The sequence below is a fragment of the Cydia pomonella genome, chromosome 13 (assembly GCF_033807575.1).
Source record: "Cydia pomonella isolate Wapato2018A chromosome 13, ilCydPomo1, whole genome shotgun sequence".
In the NCBI taxonomy this organism is placed as follows: domain Eukaryota; kingdom Metazoa; phylum Arthropoda; class Insecta; order Lepidoptera; family Tortricidae; genus Cydia; species Cydia pomonella.
In genome coordinates, this window is record NC_084715.1 from 11930495 (window position 1) to 11953676 (window position 23182).

The 23182-nt window shown below is 35.9% G+C and overlaps 1 protein-coding gene across 2 annotated transcripts in view; it reads right to left on the reverse strand.

The window, feature by feature from the left end:
• LOC133524214 (transducin beta-like protein 2) overlaps positions 1-23046 on the reverse strand; it is a 101006-nt gene extending 77960 nt beyond the window's left edge. Inside the window, exons 1-2 of one of the 2 annotated variants that reach the window (XM_061860104.1) lie at positions 22792-23046; positions 13118-13315 (exon numbers count right to left, since the gene is read on the reverse strand). In XM_061860104.1, coding sequence (XP_061716088.1) covers positions 13118-13315; positions 22792-22939 — 346 coding nt within the window. In that variant the 5' untranslated portion in view covers positions 22940-23046. The remainder of the gene's footprint in view (positions 1-13117; positions 13316-22791) is intronic. The other variant, XM_061860103.1, reaches the window with a different exon arrangement.
• Between the last annotated feature and the right edge of the window lie 136 nt (positions 23047-23182).

The window sequence follows — 23182 nt, forward strand, 5'->3', positions numbered from 1 at the left end:
TCCCATTCACTTCTTTAGGGTAAAGGCGCGGCGTTTATTTCTCTTACATACTCCTCTGTCACTCGTATTAATCTTCCGATCAGTCTCAAGAATTACTTAGTACGGTCAAATTAACTCAAATTTCACTAAAGTCAGGAACTAATTCTAAGGACTGATAAAATCACTACGGATTGTTTTGTATGGGCTAAAAATCGAACTTTATACAATCGTTACTAAATTCACCCCCCCGGAAAGGGGTGAAATCGGCTGAAAATAATGTAATGGTTATAACTAAGAAGAGAAAAAAGGTGTACTCGTTGTAATTTGGCGTACGTTTTACAGCACTTATATCTAAATTCGCACGTGTTATTTATGTTAATTTAAGCTACGGAACAGGTAAAAAAAAAACAACATTAAAAAAAATCTATTTTGGCCATTGCGGGTCTGGGGAAAGTAATGTACTCGGTGCAAATTGAGTAAATAATTAGAAAAAATATCTAAATCCAATGTCAAATTCGCACCATGGTGCGACACCCGGAAAGTAGTTTTTCATGTTTTACTGTCGTTGTACTTCGGGGGAAATTTTAATACTATTGGAAATTGATGCAATCATATTAATTTGATTTTGTTTACATTCGCACCCCATAAAAAATTGGCATTTTTATACGGAACATGCAGTTTTGTAATCAAGTACCAAAAACGTAGAGCAATAAATACACAGAAGCGACAAGCGCGTGATTAATGGCAAGAGAAGGAACGCGCGTAGATGCACCGACGAAGCACGGCTCTTGAGGCACGAGTAGTGGCATGTACTGCAAAAATAGTAGGGTTTCTGAGTATGCAGACAGACAGTCAACAAATTAAATACAGGTACGCTCAATGTTTGTTAAATTCGAAAAATCGCGTTTTTCCATATACTTACGAAAACGTTAGACTACTTAGTTCACTCAATGATTGTTTAAAACAATAGTTCCGTTTTAATGCCAGAAGAAAGATTTGTGCTCGTTGCCCGTCAAAAGTGTCAAACAAACTGTCTCGGAACAATCACTGCGCCTAGGGTTTGAGATCCGGATATCCGAAATATCCGGATATCCATCAACTATAAGATCCGGATCTAGCGGGTCATAAGATCCGGATATTACGGATCCGTTAAATATGGTTATTGACCTACAACCGAAACAATTTTCTAATGAAATTTATAAATGATTTCATACCATTTTGTCATTTAAATATAGTATTTTCATATATTTAATCAATTCAAACACTAACGGCACATCAATTTTGATAGGTACATCATGTCACGCAGTAACTTTATACAATGAATGCTAATGTTGCTTAATGCAAACATTAGATCCTTGGATATCCTGATGACTTGGGGCTATAGGCTCAAAACAAAAGCGACCTGGAGGCCAAGGCTAGGATAGTAGAGTTGGAAGGAGAGAAAATTGGTCTGATAATCAACCACTAAAATATCTCCAAATGAATAGGGCTAAGATGGTCGGCTATTTATCATTTGTCATGAAGGGCATAGTGACAAGTGATAAAAATAGAACCATGCTGCCACCGCAGATCGAAAAGAAAAGACCTACCTAAAGTAATCGGGAAGAGGAGATAGATGTTCGAATCCAAAATGCCCTAAGTTGCTCAGCAGCGCTTCGCCGAGTTCTAGTGTCCAAGCTGATCAGTAGACTGTCCATGATTCAAGTCTATAAGACAATAATTAGATTTTGATGAATGGCATCGGTAAGTATTACACTTGGACTCTGAATCAGAAAAAAAGAACAAGTTCTTAGTGAAGAAGACGAAATTCTGGCGGAATATTCTGGGACCTATCAGAGATGAAGATAGAGAAGATGAAAGCGTAGGAAAAATAGGGAGCTAGAGTAGCTAGTTGCGGCACCCAATATAATTAGCGAGATTATAGCCGCACGACTTCGCAGGCTTGGTCACTTGGAGTGGACGGCAGAGAATCGGGCTGTGAGAAGATATACTGCAGGAGCGATGTAGCCCTAAAACGCCCTCGGAGTATCCAACTAGCGTGGAGTGGTGCAGAATAGAGCAGAGTGACGTTGTTCTTGTGTCAAAGGCCAAGATTCTTTTTGGGTCACTGATCCAGTGAAGTAAGTAAGTATTGCTTTCATAGTTAGTATTTCATGACGAATGAACACGAGGTGAGGCATTGGATGTATTTCCAACTATGCACCAGCTAATCCAGATATAAACCCTCCTTATTAAGTACGGTTTTAGAGATAACATTATGATAGCTACGAGTATTATAGTAATCAAGTAATCATTTAAAATTGGTTGGGGTGATATCATTGTATTAAAACATAGTTAAAAACGTTATTTCTGTGTTATCTAAATCCGTTTATTCGGATATTTATATTGGTGGATATTCGAATAATTAGAATATCACAATATTCTAATTGCAAACCCTACATATAACTTCCCAGTAGTGACACAAATAGGTAATGTAAATACTGCGAGGAGGATCTTGTTTAGGAAAAAAACAGAGCGATCGAGTATATTCCTTCAACAGGATGCTCTCCTACAGCATATAAAAAGGGCTTAACAGACCCACATTGGGACCAATTTACCTGAATAGCGACCCACAAATGCTAGATTCTTGCAACTAGGCTTGGCGAAAGAAAAATGATGGACCAGCGTACAGGTGTACGCTGGTCCATCATTTGCAAGCATCATTTGCAAGCTATTGTCTTGCAAGTGCAAAGAACGCTGTACAGGGTGTGGGTGAGTAAAACACGGATTTAAATACACTATGCTTTGCGCATGCGAAGGTGCATGCTCTGGGACAAAATAATACGTAAAAAAATAAATATTTTTGTTTAATTAGTGTGTAACTTTAATTAGCTAGATCCGGAGTAAATTACAATAAAACGATCTCAGTATTCTTAATTTTGATAATAATACTTTTATCGAAAATATTACTTTACTATAAATATCGTTCAGCAAGTTACCTATACTTAAACATCATTTGCCTTGCAAATTGTATTGAAACAACCATCCGACTCTTGGTGGTGTCATCCGGTATGGAACAAAAATAGTGTAATTTGCTTGTTTATAAACCGATTTTCAAAATTTTAATGGAATTTTATAGCTTATTAATGTAGCATTCATATCTTAATACAATGTTTTCCTGTAAAGTTACTAGTAAAGTTGATGAAAACAAAAAACGGATTTTTTTTCGGGAAAATTTAAATAAAACTTAAAATTTCTCGCAAACTATGGTATTTACAAGGTCAAATGTACTAACGATATTGTAGCGCATTTAATTTTGCTTTTTATGACACCCCACACAAGCTTACATGTGATATACTTGCTGTGGTATACGCAATATTCTGAACACGGCACCGGCCATTTTGATGACGTCATAACTGGTGACTTAACCACGTTAGAAACTGTCTCCCGATGGTTTTTTAGTCAGAATAACATGCTTAACAACATACTAAAATATGGTGCTGGTTTCATCAAAGGCACCTTTTGGGCCCTATATGACCGTAAGGGAAGCGACTTCATACCTACTCGTATAACATTTTTTTATACAATCAAACACATTTGAATAAGTAGTCGATAAAGCGGTCAAACACCGATAGATTATTAATATGTTGTAACATGACATCACTATTATTGATCTCAAATAGACAATTTACGCACAAAACTTGCATTTCATTTTTGGTCGCACTTTTGAAGTTTGACAGTCATTCTTGATATCCTATTTCTATGTATCCGGATCCGAAAAATTGTCGGATATTGCAAACCCTAGCTGCGCGCTGCGCTATCTCCCTGCCCCGCGCGCCCCGCGCCGCGTGCTGCCAACCACCTTCGCTTGCAGTTCGTTGCGATTAATTCTATTTACTTTTTGACAAACTTCCAGTAAAAAAAATCTATTTTTTATTTAGTGCAAATGTAGTGTCTTTAGATAAGTACCGTTTTTAAAATTTTCACGTCTCTCTTAATTTCCCCCGAAGCACAATGTACAAAATAATTAAAAATACATGTTCCATAATTTGCCCAGGCGTGCGAAGTTAACTGAATGTTTATAATGCTTTAAAAAGCTTAACTTGAGATTGCACCAACCGACTGACTTATCCTCGAGCCGCAATCGAAAAAAAAAATTTTTTTTAGGGTATCATACATTGCACATCTTTTTAATTAAGATATACTATGCACCAAGGTGTTCTCTATACACTACTTAGCTTGAACCTAATAGCTTTTAATTTACTCCAAAATTACGGCACTTTATAGTTTATACCTAAAATTTAACGGACTTCCGTACATAATAGAAACGGTGCAACTCGGGGGAAACAATCTAGTTGCGCCATCTAACGAATCCAAAAAAAGCACGACTACACGACTTACTTCCATACTTTTCCGTAACTTGACTATACTAACTTGCTTTCTTCCTATTTATTTATTATTTCTTTCTAAAATCGTAATTTAACAAACAGTTGGTTGTATTTAATGTTAAACTATATATAATACTAGCGACCCGCTCCGGCTTCACACGGGTTACACAAGACCTTAACAAATTTTACACCTAAACCTTCCTCAAGAATCACTCTATTGATAGGTGAAAACCGCATGAAAATCCGTTCAGTCGCCTTTGAGTTTATCGCAAACATACAGACAAACAGACGCGGCGGGGACTTTGTTTTAAAGGTGAGAGTCAGAATGGCGGGTGTACTGTTTTTTGATGATAACTTTATGTACCGTGAGGTACATTTTTTTTTTAATGGAGGTACTAAATAGTACAAATTAGGTAAAAAATATGGTATGCTTTTCAATTATTGTTATTTAGGTACACCCGCCATTCTGCCTCTCGCTTTTAAAGTGTAGTGACTAATAATTTAGGACTGTGGTTTAGGACTTCCTCATGCTGCCCTATTTTAATATCTGTATGTACCTACAATAGAACCCACAAAAAAAATTAAGTGGAACACAAGCTCTAAATTGTGAGTTGTAAAAGGACGTGTTTTAAACAAATGTTCTCCAAGGCACATCGTATACGATTTCTGCCTATATCTGCAATTATATGATGACTAGCTTCTGCTCGCGACTTCTTCTGCGTGAGATGATGATTGATAACTATACTATGTCCTTCCTAGAAATGGACCGAATATGGAGTTTGCTGAATTAGGTATTCGGTTTACATCTGTATCATTATAAAAAAACTAAATAAATCAATAAATACTACTAGCTTCTGCCGGCGGCTTCGTCTGTGTGAAAACTACTTATCCTATATCTTTCCCCAGGACTCAAACTATCTAATATATCCATAACAAATTTCAACTTAATTTGTTTAGCGGTTTAAGCGTGACGAGGTATACATACAGACAGACAGACAAAGTCACATTCACATCTATGATATAAGTAGGGATTATACTATGTTTATTTTTTGCGCGTGTAATTTTGCATGGTGTAAAAACCAGTGATTATTACATCATACACTGTATCAATTTTTTATATGAAATTTTAGTGTCAATGACATATTATCAAAAATTCTGGCCTGAATTTGTCTTTAATACATGCCTGTCGTAACAAAGCGAAGCACTTACTATCCGAGCATTAAGGCTTCTATTTTTAACCAGATATCGTGAGTTCGAACCCCGGTTCGAACAAATAAATCTCACGGAAGTATGTTCGATTTCACCAAGTTGCTTTTCAGTGATGGAAAACATCATGAGAAAATTTGTATACACCAGCAAAAAAAAAAGAAAAACAAAGAAAAAAAGAAGAATTCAAAGGTACGTCTAGTCCCCAAACCACATTAGACTAGCATATGAGACCCGCCCGGCTTGACAAATTATACACGCAATCCTTCTTCAAGAATCACCCTATTGATAAGTGAAAACCTCATGATAAACCGTTAACATACAGATAGTCGCGGCGGGGGAATTTGTTTTATAAGATGCAGTGAACTTGCGCCCAGGAGTGGGACGTATAGGCTGATGATTTGTAACGATATAATAACGTAGAGATGGTTATGGTCGGGCGACGAGGACAGCGCGGGTCGCAGCAAGGTTACAGTTTCCGCGTCATCGCACCTTGTGGTAGCTACTAAATGCTGAACGCGCCTATTCCCATTACGTAATCGCATAGACCAGCTTAACGTAGTATGAAACAACTATGCATCGTCCTGTAATTATGGATCGGACTTATACTGGTTTCCTTGAGCCGCTTTGCTCATATTGTAGTTGGAATGACACGCCTGTAAATGATACTATTGTGTTTATCTACTCGCCGTGATACTATGACGATTGCTGTTACGATTAGTTACGTTTACACTTGGATTTTTGTAGTTGTGTTTGTGTATTTTGGCTTTTGAGTAAGCACAAAATGTAAAAGAACCCAAATTCGCGCTAATTAAAAAAAAATCAAAATATTCTGGTTCACCTATAAATGATCTCCTAATTTCCATCCATTCTTTTATTCCAAATCACAGCAAATGTAGGTAATTACTAACCTAACATACCTAATTTAACCTGACCTACACGTCGCTATTAAAAGTTGATGTACCTATGGAATGTTTTACAAGCATGCCAATCGAATTGAGAATGTAGGATCTAATTTATTAGAAGAATTGAAATGTAGTAAATGTGTTTTACTTTTAAATTCCATTTTTAATATAAATTCAACAGAGACACGTGATCAGAATGAAGGTTAAAAATGTAATGCGATTCCATGCGGGCACCAGTAAAGTTATAAATAATTTAGTCCGTCAGTTCGCTAATATACACGTCACATCTCAATGAGCTGTTGATTCTCTTCCGCCTCCGTTGGCTGTACATCCGCAGACATATATCTTAATAGATGCAGCATATATCGCTTCCTTTTCTTGTACTGCTGGTGGTGGTGTGACGGTAGTCGGTTGTTATGCATGTGCGCGTTTTTGCATTTTGTATAAAAAGAGACCAAGCCTTTTATCGATTCAGTATTTTGCATGTCAGATGCTGGTGAAATATGTGTTCTATATAATATTATGTCTAAGATGTCTGACTATCTTTTGTACCATATTTCATGTAAAATAAAGTTATTTGTATAATTTTAATTTAGGTAAATGAAAAATACTCACAGAAAGAGTCGTCTAGTACCCACAACAAAAGCTTTACTAAGCTTACTGTGGGACTAGGTAGATTTGTGTAAGATTGTCCTAGAAAGAAAGTTCAATCCCAAATCCATGTTTTATTAACATCGGAAAATCAATACACAATTATATCAATCTATATGCTTTTTGACACGCAGGGGAGGTACTTTGACTGCAAATATGTCTGTGGCAATGGCTATTTTACAATTGAAATCGCTAAAGCTGTAATCTCGACTTGTTTTATACTCTTCGCTATTGTAATTGACAGTTCCGCCGTATATTGCAATTATAACTGCCGATAAATAAGACGAAAATGTTTTATTTATATAAATAACTTGTTTTGCAACTTAGAAGTTGGCAATGATTTGTAGTATGTATGTTACAAAATAAAAGTTAATTGGCAGAATGATTCAATAATCACTTACTTGAGGAGTTTCTCGTGGGTTTTGTAGACCCTTTAGAGCTATTTTGGAGTATATGATTTACACATTATCAGGGTGTGTATGTGTGAACAATTATTTGTAATAATTCCGACGATTATCATAGTATACGGTGGAAGCAGATTTCGTTCGTTTATTTTTTATTTAATTTTTACGTTATCGGATATCTTCCAGAATGATTGTTCAGAAACAGTTATCTTCAAGCTAAGAACGTCATTTTTATCATTTCTCATATTTTATTGCGATGTTACTCGTATATTGAGCGTATTTCCCGTTATCAGTTATCGTTATAAAATCAAGGCGTGAAATGAGATTATCTAAACGTTTGAAAGGAAATCGACGAGGAAAAAAAGTAGAACGAACGAAGAACGAAACTAAAAGAAAAAACTAAGACGTGCAAGTGATAATTTATATATATTTTTAAAGATAAATCATCAAATCATTTTGCATGAACATTAAAACATTATACACTCTAGGCAAATATCTCAAAAGTAAACCGTAATTATTATGAGACTAATCAGCTCAACCGTACCTACCTATTCTAGCGTATAGGTGTCAAAGGGCAATGGAGCATATTAGGGAATAAACTATCGAATAAGATCAGAAACTCAGAGATAAGAAAGAAAACAAAGATTACAGACATTTTTTTTTAAATATTATAGGGCATTATTACACAAATTGACTAAGTCCCACAGCTCACAGTAAGCTCTCAATAAGGCTTGTGTTGAGGGTACTTAGACAACGATATTTTTTTTTTCTTTATACTACGTCGGTGGCAAACAAGCATACGGCCCGCCTGATGGTAAGCAATCTCCGTAGCCTATGTACGCCTGCAACTCCAGAGGAGTTCCATGCGCGTTGCCGACCCTAACCCCCCTCGTAAATACATAGATATTTATATATAAATATTTATAAATACTTAAATACATAGAAAACACCCATGACTCAGGAAGAAATATCCATGCTCATCACACGAATAAATGCCCTTACCAGGATTTGAACCCGGGACTATCAGCTTCGTAGGCAGGGTCACTACCCACTAGGCCAAACCGGCCGTCCAGTCATACTTGCTCGCATTGACCATCTAAAGTGGGAATGCACAGGCCACATGCTATACGCTGCCCAATAGAAAAATGGAGCAAACAGGTTACTCTATGGTACCCTAGAGGCTGTACTAGAAAGCAAGCACATCCAATTATAAGATGGAAAGATGTCATTCGTCTGACTCTGGGGCCATACTGGATGAGGGTTGCTGCAGACAGAGCCCAATGGAGACACTTGGAGGAGGTTCGGTGAGTCGTAAGGCATACCTTACTACTCACCGAATTGAGGGCATATAATTATAAAATACTCATTTTAAATTTTTATAGTTCGGAATGGCTTTATTGGCTTTAAATGGCTTTATTATTATTATATATTAGACCAGTCCTTTTTGTCTACGTGACAGCCTGACACAGAAATTAACAGTGGATGCCTATGTAAATTCTGTGATTTACGTAGTGTTTAAAAGTTAAACTTTTTTATCACTTTAATATTAACAGCGTGTTATCGATAAAGCCATCCATAGCACACCTGCTGTTTTCGACAATTACATTATATCGATACTACCTTCAGCTTCGTTTAGCATATATGTGAATCGAACCGCGGAATATGAACTAGAACAGCATGTTTGACAAGAGGCATGGCGGGTCGAACATTCAGCATACTTAATTAAACAAATATGCTCATTCCACATAGCCTAGTGTTAACCGTGTATAAACAATGCTCGGAACAGGGTCGCAGACGTTTCGCGAGGTGAGCGACCCGGTATCATGTCGATCATTCCGGTTAGGAATTATCAGAGCCCGCGTCGTGCAGGGCTGTCACTAGGAAACTTTTTGCTCTATTTTGATCAGAGGTGCTGACTGGAGATTCAGTGATATCGTCATGTGACGGCAAGAGGTTTAGTATTTATTTTACTGTCTCTAAAATTCAAGAAAGACTATAAATTTACCAAAAACATTTACCATGGATAATTAACTAATCATTAATAACCTATCTGGTCACGACCCCTGGTTGTATTTTCAATGAAAAGTTAATTCAATGTTACGTATATGTAGTCTATTCCATTAGCTTAGCATATCAAAAGAATGTAAACAAACCAAACCACGTGACTCAGTCATTTCACCAATGAGATAAAGCTCTTTAGTATCTGTAGAATTATATAATTGACTGAGCTACCGTACGACACAGTATTGTTTGTTTAATATCCTTAAGGTCCAAACGGAATAGAGTAGGTATAAGCCCAAAATGGTTCTTTATTTCTATAGCATAAAAATTTCAATTTCGTGAACTTTTATTTTTGATTAGGTAATGAATTTATAATGATATAATTAGCAAGTGCGAACCCTAAAGCCCCACGTGACTGCGACGCGACCGTTGCCGCCACAACTAGAGCGTCAAACTGATTTTTCACACCGATTTACTCATGCAACGACAACGGTAACTAAACGTTAGATCACACTAGTGATTAACAGATTGCTGTAATTTATTTAATTTCCGCGACTGTTTCGCCCATTGTTGAAATGTCAACGCAAAGGTCGAGCTCGTATCGGCTTGTGAAGTAGGTCACGAATTCAAGTCATCGGATCACGTCTCGTTAAAACTGTCCTAAATCGGGATGGAATTTCAAATACCGGCTAGATATAAGATTGGTATCGTTTTGTGGCTTTATTTTGAAACCTAGGGCTATTTGTATCTATGATAATCATATGGTTTAAGTAAGAAAAATGATACAATTGCAAAGCGCTGGTATAAATGTTTTATGAAAATTGGGAACATACAACGATTATGATTGTATAAAATAATCAAAGCTTAAGTTTTTCATCGTTACATATTTGTAAGGCTATTGCCTTAATAGGGGATTTAAATAGACAAATCATAGTAACGTCTTATTGATAATAAATCTACAACCAGTTTTGCCTAGCAACAAATCACTTCCTAGTTATTCAGGGTGTTCATTGAGTAGTTTTTCTTTAGCTAGGTTTACAGATGTAGCCTTGACGCAACGACCCGAGGACCTCCAAATTACACATAACAGCGTGGCTGAGTGGGACAAAAACTCGCAAGGTCTTGGGCGGAGCTCTTCCTTGTGTAACCGAACTGTGATTCATTTTAATTGTGGATTCGCGAAATCTTGACGACAATGAGCACCGAACATGGTCATACAAGGCAGAGCTCTGCGATGGTTTAAAAGTGGTGGAAAATATTTAATCAGCATTTCTTTGCAGAACAAATTATACAAGATGTACTGTCCTCAATTACACTTGACAATCGTTATTTGACAATGACTATTCGCGGTACATTTCTGGGTCGACTGGTAATGTTACCTAGCGACCCTTGTTACTAGTTGACCCAATTTGGTTTGTAATTTCTGGTCCGAAATATGAAGAGGTAATCAAAAGAAAACAAATGACAGACCGTATTGAATACCAGAACATATTGGATAAACCAGTATTTTTATTTCGACTATTGTATCAACTGCAGAAATGTGTTATTTTCGTAAATGTATATTTGACCTCGACAAAATACACATCTGTATTTATAGTATTCAAATTTTAGCGTAATTACGAGTATGACGCATCGTATACACTACAGAGACGCATAAATAAATATGTTAAAGTGTAATTGTTCAAATGACTTTCCACCACTTTCAATAACTTTAAAGCCACACTGAATTTTCAACTTCGTACTGATAAGTTAACTTTGATACTAAAGTCTATTGACGTAATTCAGTGAAACTTTAATCTTTATGCCAATATGTCTGACCTCACCAATAATATTTTATAAGTGCGCAAATTAATTACTTCAACATTAAAGTGGCGAGATAAATTAATTACTATGTTAGTACAGATAGTACGAGTATATCAGCATGTAAGGACAGCGTAAAATCGTTATTTATACAAGATAGTATTACCTTGTTTATTAAAATTCGGTTACATCAAGGTACTTAAGAAAGTTATGATTATTCCAGAAATAATCATTGTGCAGTTAATTCATGGAACATTGATTCAAATATAATATATAAATAATAGAAAACAGCTACGAACGAAAATTTTATTTTACTTTTCGTTATGAATAAGTTACCGCAAATCACGCTTTATTAAGTGAATAATTAGATATTAATTATTTTTGCCGATTGTTCCTTACATGCTATTATTATAATAACCACAGTAAGAGGAAGCAGATGCAATCAATACGCGTCACCGTTGACTGAATCAACTATTATCTTCCGATGATCGCATGGCCATCGCACTACCTGATTTGTTATGGAAAGACAAAGTTGCCTGAAACGAATATCTAAAAATAGAACTTCAGGTTAATTACTTTTCTGCCTTTTACTACAATTGTCTAAAGTAAGAATTTTAACGGCAATTTTTTACAGCATTATGATTTGGCATTATGTATTCATTCAAATATTACGCCGTCATACAGAGGCCTTTGCGGGGCGGTATATTATATCATACAATACCGTAGTAGTATATTTTACTTGTACAAAGAAGATTTAATGTGATTAAAAACCCACAGAATAACTGGAACCGAAAGTACTAATTAAGAGAACACGGTTTAAATGACTGCAGCGCCATCTGCGTTAAGGTTTGTCTTCATTAATTTGTTGTAACTATTTCAACAAATAAGTTAAATAATCTTATTTATGGTGGTAACTATGTACAAAGTTGTTTTCGTCCTCGCCTTTGGTGTATGTATATAACGTCTAATCATGAAAAGATGTTTGTGATATTTCTTATGAAATTTGTCCTTCTTTAGTTTATAGTGCTTTTTCTGTCAACAAGAAACTTTATTTTTAATATTGTTTTTATTACATTTATTTCACTTTAATGTATAATTTCACAGACTAATCAAAGCTATTATATTTTGTATCATACCCGACAGAATAAAGTGCGAAAAAACACGTACCTAATACCTAATATAAAGTGCTTCCTGTGAAGTAAATACGAATAGCCTCATCGTGTTGCACTTTCATTAGATAGGAAGGGAAACGGTAGTAAAACTGTGGTTATTATAACAAACTCGGGTTATTTACAACTTGTTTTATTAGTATGAAAGCACTGTACACAGACAAATATCTAAATAGCCGTTTGTGTGACAACCAAGCGTATTTCCCAGGTATGATATTACTGTGACATTATATCCACATCTCAGTTGCATCTCTATTTTAGTATCTATTGAATAACATAAGGTATTTGCGCAAATAATATATAGACTACTTTTTAATCAATTTTGTATATAAGTATTCCAACGGCTATAATTGATAGATCAATCTTTTAAATAGTAATACTAAGCCTAAATAATTTTATTATTATTTTAATTAATTATGTTAAAAAGCTTTGTTTAACATAACAATATGTCGCAAATCAGTCAAAGATACGCATTGCTTCGGTACCACTTAGATATTTGTCTCCGGTTGACGCCACACGCTGCGTCCAGCATCACACACTGTGTCTACATCTCTTACATTAGATAGTAATGAGTAGCTCTACGCAGCGTACAGCAAAGCAAAGACCAAGGCATTCAGAAGTTTCAAGACACTTACCATCGCATGTGGCGGCCATGAACTTGCCATTGGCAGAGAAGTCTACGTGAAGGACGGTGCCCGGGTGGCCCTTGAGGTTCTTCAGCAGCCACGGGTGGCTGAACTCGTGCTTGCCGCTCCATGACGCCAGTTTCTTGCTCTTCCTGTTTGAGGGGCGTTCCGCTGTTGTGGATTTAGTTTCTTGTTTCTCGGGAGCTCCTGAAATTAAAGGTTAGAATTTCAATCGGTTATTTTAATCAACATATTTCCTAAATAATTAATAAACGTTTGCAGTTTAATTTATGGAAACCCTACAAAACTCATATGGATAGCCAACTTGTCTGTAAGTAATACAAGTTGCGTATAATATAACAGAATCATCCCCCTCGAAACAATCTTCTGCTTCTACAAGAGCAATTTTTATATTGAGAGATGGCCTGCAATCGGGATGAAAGGATATAACAACTTTTTTTTAAACAGTGTTTGGCTTAAAACAAATCACTAGTTCTCTTTCTCTCTTGTGAAGGTGCGGTTAGCTTCAGAGCACAGTATTCAGCAGAGGTGTCATATGTTTTAAGGCTGTTTTAATAGAATTTATTTCACAACTTTATTTTTGGCATATACTCCAAGACTTCCAAGGCTATCCAGTAAAAACGCGAAATGCCAAGAAATTTCAACATTTTTTATTAGGAATGAGTATCATTATGTAAAACAAAACAGTGATCGTGATTGCGTTGCGTAATTGCAACTACCGTGCAAAAATGAGTAACAAATGCATCTATTGTAGTAACTATAAATAAACATTAATAATAAGAGCTACATAATCAGATGGCATAAGTACTAGTACTAGAGATAATATAAACAACTTTCTCGTAACATTTGTTTATTTAACAATGTTATCATTTCAGATACCTATTTCTTTAACTTGATAAATTTCATCCGATCATCATACAACGTCATACTTTTTTGGGTCGAAAAAGAAACAATAAATAAATAAGTCAATATGACCGTACCATGTGTCTTTACAATGTTATTAATGTATGTTTATTGTTGTTATTGCTTTATTATATTTTTGGTTGATTTTATTCTGTAACATATTATATTTAATTGTATTTTCATACATTTAAGTATGTTCTATTGCAAATAAAACAATGATTGATTGATTGAATGTCGACCCAGATATGTAAGAATATTTGTGTCGGGTAACTGTCGGTGAGGAAGATGCGCTAAGGTAAAATCAAAACGGGATATTTTCGAAAATAACAAATTTATACTCCTCCATTTTCGTTTTTACAGTCGTCATTTAGAATTTTATAGGGACAAATCTTAGCATGTTACTGTCTAAGTACAGGTCCTAGATATCGATAAGCACTCAGTTTATAAATACTAGGAAAGAAAAAAATATCGCATACAGATACGCATAAAAAACGTACGAGTAACGCGGTTTGCGCACAGCCAAGTAAAATTCAGTAAGCCACATTTGCTGCGGCTTACCCTTGGACATGTTTGTGAATAATCTGATGGCTTCACGACTAAGGTCCGTCATACACTAAACACATTTACCATTGTCACGCGTTGGATTAAATGAATAATCCAGCCATTTAAGTACACAATAAGCTTATGCATGTGGTACAGTCAAAGAATTTAATTTCCTACCCACTTCGTACCTTGTCACAGTGACAATAGTATGGGGTCTCTAGCGAGTTTCATGTTGTTTGTCAAAAAAGAAAAGTGCTACTTTGATCCTTCCTAGTGGTGAAGAACAACAAGGTGTTCTAATAAAAATCGGGTCCACATTAAGCTCGACCACGTATTAGTCCACTCATAGAACTATCCACTATATAACATACAACTTAAATGTGGACTCGATCCTAACTTGATTTCGAGTACAAAATTTGTAGACAAGAGTGTATATTTCAACCCTTCCCATTTTATCGATATCGATAAGAAACGCAAGCGTGTAGCGTACTACACTATTTAAATTGCTTATGTTGGTACTATGGTTCATTGACAGTTCTTTGTCGTACATATTGGTAATGATTTGCGAAACAAACGGATTCCACTCGCTAGTATGGAAGTCCCGTCTCTTAAAACGTAGTGATTATATGCTCTTTGTTGTTTGTCACTGTGACAAGGTACGAAATGGGTAGGAAATTAAATTCCTTGACCGTACAAGGGAAAAGGAAAACAATAAAAACTAGCCACCCAATGTTTACATCCAATATAAAATTGGGTTTACCATCGTTGTATAGTCAGCATCAAATAGTGACGGCAAAGTGACCGAATATCACGGCACATAACTATTTCTATACTAATAAACGTGTGTCGCGTCACGATATATATGTCCACTTTGGCCATCACTACCAATAGGTACTAGTTATCTATTTGATACTGTCTATAGATGACGACACAATAGAGCGATACTTTAAAGGGCTTGAGTTTTTCTTAGCTTAGATAGTTGTAATAAATAGCGATAAGGTGCGCTATTTATTACAACTATCTGTGCAGATTAATAAATACATTTATGTTATGACACAGAGTTATGGTCTGAAGCAGACGTCAAAAGCATCTTAAAAAATCGGTTTGAAACTTTGCTCGACAAGTGATGGCTCCATTCACAACAATAACGTGAAACGCGTTTGTGTGGCGATAGATGGTCTAGGCAATTTATTTGTCTCTTGTGTCACTAAGGCAACAGAAGCGGCTGAGAATCCAGGAAGTCACGCTCGTGGCCAAGCATAATGAAATAATGTCAGCGTGGGATATTGTTTAACAATTAGATTAGCAAGATGTTAAACCGAACTGCTGTAGGTGTCACGTCAAGTCAGCAAGTTTGATCCATAGTTTTGAGGCTCTCGTCGTCATCACTTTCAGATACTTAATTCTTAATATCGATTGATTGATTGATGTATTTATCTAATCGAATTTAAACTGTCGTGAGACAAACTAACATTATACAATTTTTTTTGTCGCGCGGGTGATTAATAACACGTCAACCGTACTCGTAAAATTAGCTTAATATCTAATGTTAAAAAACTACATCGTAAATAAAAACTCGGACCCGATCAGGTACCGGTGAAGTGTAATGCTTATAATTTGTAAAGTAAAGATGAAGAGTACCTCTCTTACGTTACGTACGTAAGGTTCTTATGATTTTGCATTAAGTAAGCGAGTCGCGAGTCCTGAACCTACGCCTTCCTGACCCGAGTTAACGGATGATGATCTATATAAACATTAGGTGTAAAAATAGATCTACGCGTACGTCGGGAATATGATTACATAACACAATATAGGTACATAAGTAAATGACTGCCCCGTGACCAATATCATTGCCAACTTTTGTGTGCTATAATTTGATAGTTTCACACATATTGTTATTTCTTAAATCAATTGTGTGCAAATTTAATGTTTTGAACTTACTCAAACACAACTCAATTACACCGAGCAGATACCCGTTATGGTAAAATAAGGTGGAAACAATGCAGCAGCCATTATATGCATTTTTTTTATTCACTACCTAACCTATAATGAATGAAGATGGAATCTAGCCACCCTCAGCGGCACATGTAAACGCTAAGCACGTTTGATACGACTTTCGAGGGTCCACCCCCGTGGCTAGCATACGTGCGTTGCTTACTGCCTATGGTAGGTTTCCGTCAGATTAAATTGCACGTATCAGGGAACATCTAATATGGATTAATCATACTTCTAACCGAACCTCATCAGTTTATACTTACGTAAGAACCGGTACAGACAGAGAAAACAGTTTCCTACAGTTTCTGGTGAGATGAGTCCTGTCTGTAAGTGTCGTAGCCGTCTATAATTTCAATAAAGCTTCCTTCAGATTTAAGCGTATAGAAAAACTGTAAGCGAGGACAAACCTGATTCTAAAATTAATGGATGTAAAACCTACGCATCCTAGTTACTCGGCTAATATTTGTTGCAAATATTTGCAAGTATTGTCATCAGCATGTCAGCCGAAACATACCCACTGCTACTCATACTACTCATTATTTATTGGTAATAGGTGATTACATGTCAACTTACATAACTAGTACAAATAACATAAAAAAAGGAATTGAAATTACAACATATTAATTAAAATACATTAGCTACTTGCGTAGGTATTATTATTATTATTTTTCATCAACATTTCGCAGTCAGAAATTCTTCTATATTATAGAACGACCGCTCAACAAGCCAAGTTTTCAGTTTATTTTTGAAGATTAACAAACTAGGTGCGTCTGTTATTCCTGGTGGTAGATTATTATACACGGAGGGGCCCATGACATGTATAGTTTTTGTCGACTTTGCTAGGCTACGGGGCACTGCAGCTAGTTTGTGTCCGTATCGTGTAATACGGTCGCTAGGCCCGACAAAGGCATCCTCCGAAGATCTCCATAACGATCTACTAATTTCTTCCAGCAGATCTACTAAACCCGATCATCGCGATACTTTGTTGTGAGCCTTATCATGTTGCGTGATTGCCACTTATACGTTCTTCCTACAAGCAAGTTGCTCAGGAGTAGTAACACGAAGTATCTCGCCCCATCAATTTCCTATGTGGGGCTACGTGCAATGAAGACGCGTCAAAAGCCTCTACATATTATTATGCAACGCGTATCACTATCAACGCAGGTAGTCATAAGCAATACGCCATCAATAAAATAAAAAACGAAGATAAGCCCGTTTTCCTTTGTTTTCGTTACGTGTTTTATCTTTTCCTTGTAAAGTTCCTGGATGGGTGAATAATTTTCTGCTCATTTGTGTACAGTAATTGTTTCGCCCACATCTAAACTGTATGTGTATACAAGAAGGTATGATAATTAGAAAGGCAAATATAAAAACGCAAAACCTAAACATTGCGTTTGTCTTATTTAATATTTATGGCGTCTTGATTACACCAGGCAGGCAAAGTTATGAAATGGTCGATTTGGTTCTTTATGAATTTTATGATTATCGTTCCTTCTATAGGTTTTGTTTGGAGGTTCTTTTACCCAGACAGACGAATGTTGCTGTTTAAGTGTAGGCATGTTGTACCTAAGTAGGTATGTTGCTTTACCTAAAACAGCTGGACCTTATCGTCTGATGAATCTTTAGATTCATCTTCGCCAATTCGAATTGCAATAATGAACGTACATAAGTTTGGTTTTTATTTACATTTTATCTGACTGATGATAAAACTGCCGCAAGAATGGAATTCAAACAATTATGACTTTAAGTTGTTTGAATTTGTAAATCCTTTACGGCAAAACAGGCTAGGGCAGTTTATACAGGACTGTTAGAAATATCAAACAGTAATGACTTCGCTTTTGTAAACACGACATACCTATGCAAAATATTTTGCATTTAAATATGCCCAAACTTATAATTTGTAGCCATAAAAGCGGCGCCAGCGAGCCAAGGAAATTTTCTATTTTAGCAAGGTTTAAATTTGATTGATTATGAAAATTAACATTAGGGTGGCTACTTACTAAAAGTGTTTGCGCATTAACGGCATTGGTGGTTTGTTTTGGAAAATGGGGCGAATTGCTGCAACAAGATGTCGGAAATTTTAAGAAAAGCCTCCAGTCATATTAGCGGCCGGATTCGAATTTTAAGATACGCCAAACATTCGTTTATGTTTGAAGAAACGTCACTCTTGACACATATCTAATCCATATCGTATCTTTAGCAAATGTTTGACGTATTAAAAGTTCGAATCGGGCCGTAGGTTGTACACGGCAGAATACTTATTATCTATTCTTTGTGTTGACAACAATACGTATAATACCTACATGTTAGACGATCATAATGCAAATTTGGACAGAAATGCAAATGAAGTAGTATGTATGTACTATAAATATATTTGAATCCAGAAGCATGGCTAGAAAAGCAGCGATCGTTTTGGGTGAGCGCGAACCGCGTGATCAGACCTTTCACTCGAATCGTGGGTGACTTAAATGAGGCCGGTCATATGCCGGTCATTTTTAGTGATAGTGTAGATCAATATATGTATGTTATATACCTATCCTCCTATCGAACGTGCAGTTGACGTACAGAAGTTTCATCATATCACCCAAAATACGTCCGTGTTAGACGTATCTTTCGTGATTTTTCTCACTTGATGGTCTCATCGGAAGATCAGCTCTGGAAGCCACCAGCAACATGCTGAGATGAGGCCATTTCGTGGCACTTTATAGTTCCTTTGTTTTTGTTATATCATGTAATTTAATGTATCTTATGTTTACAAATAAAAATTATTCTATTCTATTCTACGTAGGCCTCCCTCGAGGTTCTCCCCAACGACTGGTCGTGAGACTCGTAACTCGTATTAAGCTCTCATACAACTGATACAACAGTCCGCTTCGATCTCTACCTTCTTCAGAATCTTCTCTGCAGTAATTATTGGTTGATAAACCCTTTATTTGGAACTCCTGACGCCAATAACTCGCTTGCTCTTTTGTTTTTCAGTAATAAGAAAAGTTGCAACCAGCATAACTTGTTCTTTCTTGTACCTGCTCTAGCAACGAAGTATAGTAGAATGCCCCGAACATCCCAAAGGCTGTGCACACCGTCGAGTAAAAATATACATCTAGAGTAGGTGTAAATAATAATGATCAAATGAATCATCACCGTTACTCACGTCGCATCATAACGGTAAAAAATCACGAAGCATGAGTAACGCAAATAAATTATTGGAATTCTATGGGAGCCAAGGAACTATTAAATAAACAAGTAGAGTTTTGCACTCTTGTATTTATTATCTTAATAAGGGCGCCTAGCGCCAATGACCTTCGATCTGAATCCCTTAGTTTTCTAATGTTTTTGTAGCTTATCATATTAACAGGAATTGTTTTAAGCAATATACTATCACATATTTACTTCAAAGTTCATTGTCTTCGAGATATTTGACATCAAAATTGAACAATTTTAGGCTAAGAACCTGGAACCTGGTTTTCTGGCCATAACTTTTGTGTTAATTAGCTTAAAATTAAAATCTCTTACAAGCAATTGAGTAACGAAAAAAGTGACTTGTTTAGATAATGTTTAAAAAATAAATAAAAAAATAAGAATTCATTTCTTTCAAGATCCGGCAGACCGGAATAGAGATAAAAGATTGAAGAACCAGTAGCTGTCTGTTTTATAGTTCTATCTGTGGTGCAAATGTAGGAGTAACGACTCAAAACTTGTCAAAATCGATGAAAACCGCGGGGAGCAACTTAAGATGACGTGAGTTGGCGGCACCTACATATGAGCGTATCTAACACATTGGAACCGCACGCCGCTCCGGACATCGCTAAGTATATACGCGAATAGCGCGGTCATGCTTAAACCACGGAGCGACGTGCAAATTCTTATCAGTGTAATAATCGCGTATTTCGTCTGTAGGTTAGTTTGGTCAATGATATCATATTACGAGTGTAAGACTTCAATCGTTAAGATTCGACTTCCCTATACTGACGCTAACAACGTTTACACAAAAAAGTATCATCACAACGCACAAAACGGGTCACTACTCACTACGCATAAGCTACCCAAAATTTTCTGTGTTATTGTTCCCATCCCCAAATGTTATTTTTAAAACAAAACCCCATAAGTGGCATAGGGACGATTGACGGAGCCAGAGCGCATTACATTTTATAGAATTAATGAATTCAAATTCCATGAAAAATATTATGGAGCAAACAATATTTGCACCGTCTACATTTATGATTATGAATGAAAATAATCTTCCTGTGGTTCACTGCTATCAACATGACCTATACCAATATCGTAGTATTCGTAATTGTTGTCAGCAATGTTTAGGCATTTTAGGTATAAGTACCTACGAAGATTAAAATTCTATAGGTATAAACAATGCATGCTGTCATATAGATGAATCATAATAAATTTCACGGTATCTGTTTGGAACATGTTTACCTCTTTAACCAGGTTTCAAGACACAATGCCCTCATACCATAGCCACCTTGGAGTTAAAGGGCGTAACCACCTTAATTCCAAATGATGGTTAAGCTGTTTGGCTCTAAAAATATGAAATTTACTCAGGTGAACAGTTTCTGTGATGAATTAATTTAATGACATACAATTCGAGCATGAATGTCATATTATTTTTGTACTTAAGAATAATTTTATATATTCATAATTGTGTTGTATTTTACCTAGTTATTGAATTATACTATTTTTTTTTCTAAAAAATTTTAGTCTATTGGCATACATAACTAATAGTGAACTAAACAGGAAGTAGGCCTCCTATAAGAGTTTGTACATAATTACTTATTTCCAATTCACAGCCACTCTACTGTATACATGGTTGGTTATTATGAGTAAATGCAGTTAGATTATTAAGAAAGAGAATAAAGCAAAAGAAGTCTGTCAGGATCATACCAAGTAGAGAATCTCTCTACCCCCTACTTTTTTTAAATATTTGGGGACAATTTTACACAGATTGACCTAGCCCCAAACTAAGCAAAGCTTGTACAGTCTATAGTAAGCACATACCATAGTGTGCCATGCCCCTGTGTTTGTCTAGAGGAGATTGCTTACAGCGATAAGACTGCCTGTTGCTAACTTTATTTTTACATTATAAATCTGTTGTTTAGATTTATTTTATTTCATGGTGCTATAAATTTTACTTTAAGCTAATTTGTTCCGGAATTCATTTTGAGTGAAAAGTAGTATATAGTTTATAGTAGCATACATTAAGTTAAATTGATACAAAATTTGTCAATATAATACTCAGTATGAAATATCATCAGATAAATAAATAAAAGTAAACCAATCATCACTGAACATAATTTTAAGGACAAGGCTAAAAAAAATCCTCTATTGAAGCCTCATCGCCAATCTATAGCACAAAAAATTATGTACAAAAAAATGATGTGATCTTTAAAATTATACAATAATCAATAAAATTAATTTTAATTTATATAATTGAATGTTTTTGTCACAAAATTAGATGAATTCATTTTTCCTTTTTTCTTGACAAATGAAAAAATTATGTATCTTGTAAGATATGTTGCCAAAAAAGGTAGAATATACTCTATAAATTATTTAATTTTAATTCATTGTGTAGGTTTCATATATATCTATAATATCTATATATAAGGATAAAAGCCAATAAGGTAACATGAGTTCATTTCAAATATAATTTTCCTGTTTCCTTTATTACTATGGTGAATACCCCACAACCCAATTTTGGTCTATTACAAGGATAATTTAATATTAGTGGTATATTTGCGTATACGTTTTTATATCAAGTAAGGTGAAATAAAATTAGACAAACTGTCTCCGCAAGTACTATTCAAACGAGATAAATATTAATTAATTAAGAAATATCTGAACATTTCACATGCCATCTGTGAACGAATCATCATTTGAAAAAATCGTGAGTCACCAAAGTTCAATGTGACCCTATTCGCGCGGTAAAACCAGGGTAAAACATAGTCGCGAAAATGTGAATGAGGGCGCCAAACTAACGCAACGTGTTTGTAGAATGCACCCGTCTCTGAAGCAGATTTAACAGTTAGGCACGGACTCACCGAGCCCGCGCGCCGGGTCAACGATACAAACCCGCGAAGAGCTACAAACACGCGGTGCTCTATCACGTGTGCGGTGAAACAACCATTCCACGCCAAATTTAAGTCTAGTCACGAGGTTTCATTTCTACTAAACATTTCCCTATTAAAATATCTACCTCCAATTGAAAAACTAACCTGCATCTTTTTCCGATTCATGTTCTACTGCCTCCTCATTCTTCCTTCCCAGACGCTTGTAAATAAAGTGTGCTATCGCACAAACTAGGACTGTAATCCCCGCAAGGAGAAATACATTAGTGTTCTGACCGGCCTGAATATCGACCATTTTCACTCAAAAATCTCCACCAGATAATTAACTACACAAAACGTCTTAAAAACACGACTGCCTCAGTCACGCGGTAACAAACTAAATTACTTTACTGTTCTATGTACTTGAATGAACTGAAGTCAGGCGAACGAGCACCGGAGCTAAAAGCGCGCGAAGTATACTTTTTACTACGGTGAAGACAGAGACAGATAGAACACCGGCCGGCATCATGCATGCATGTTGACATTGACGTTTGACATT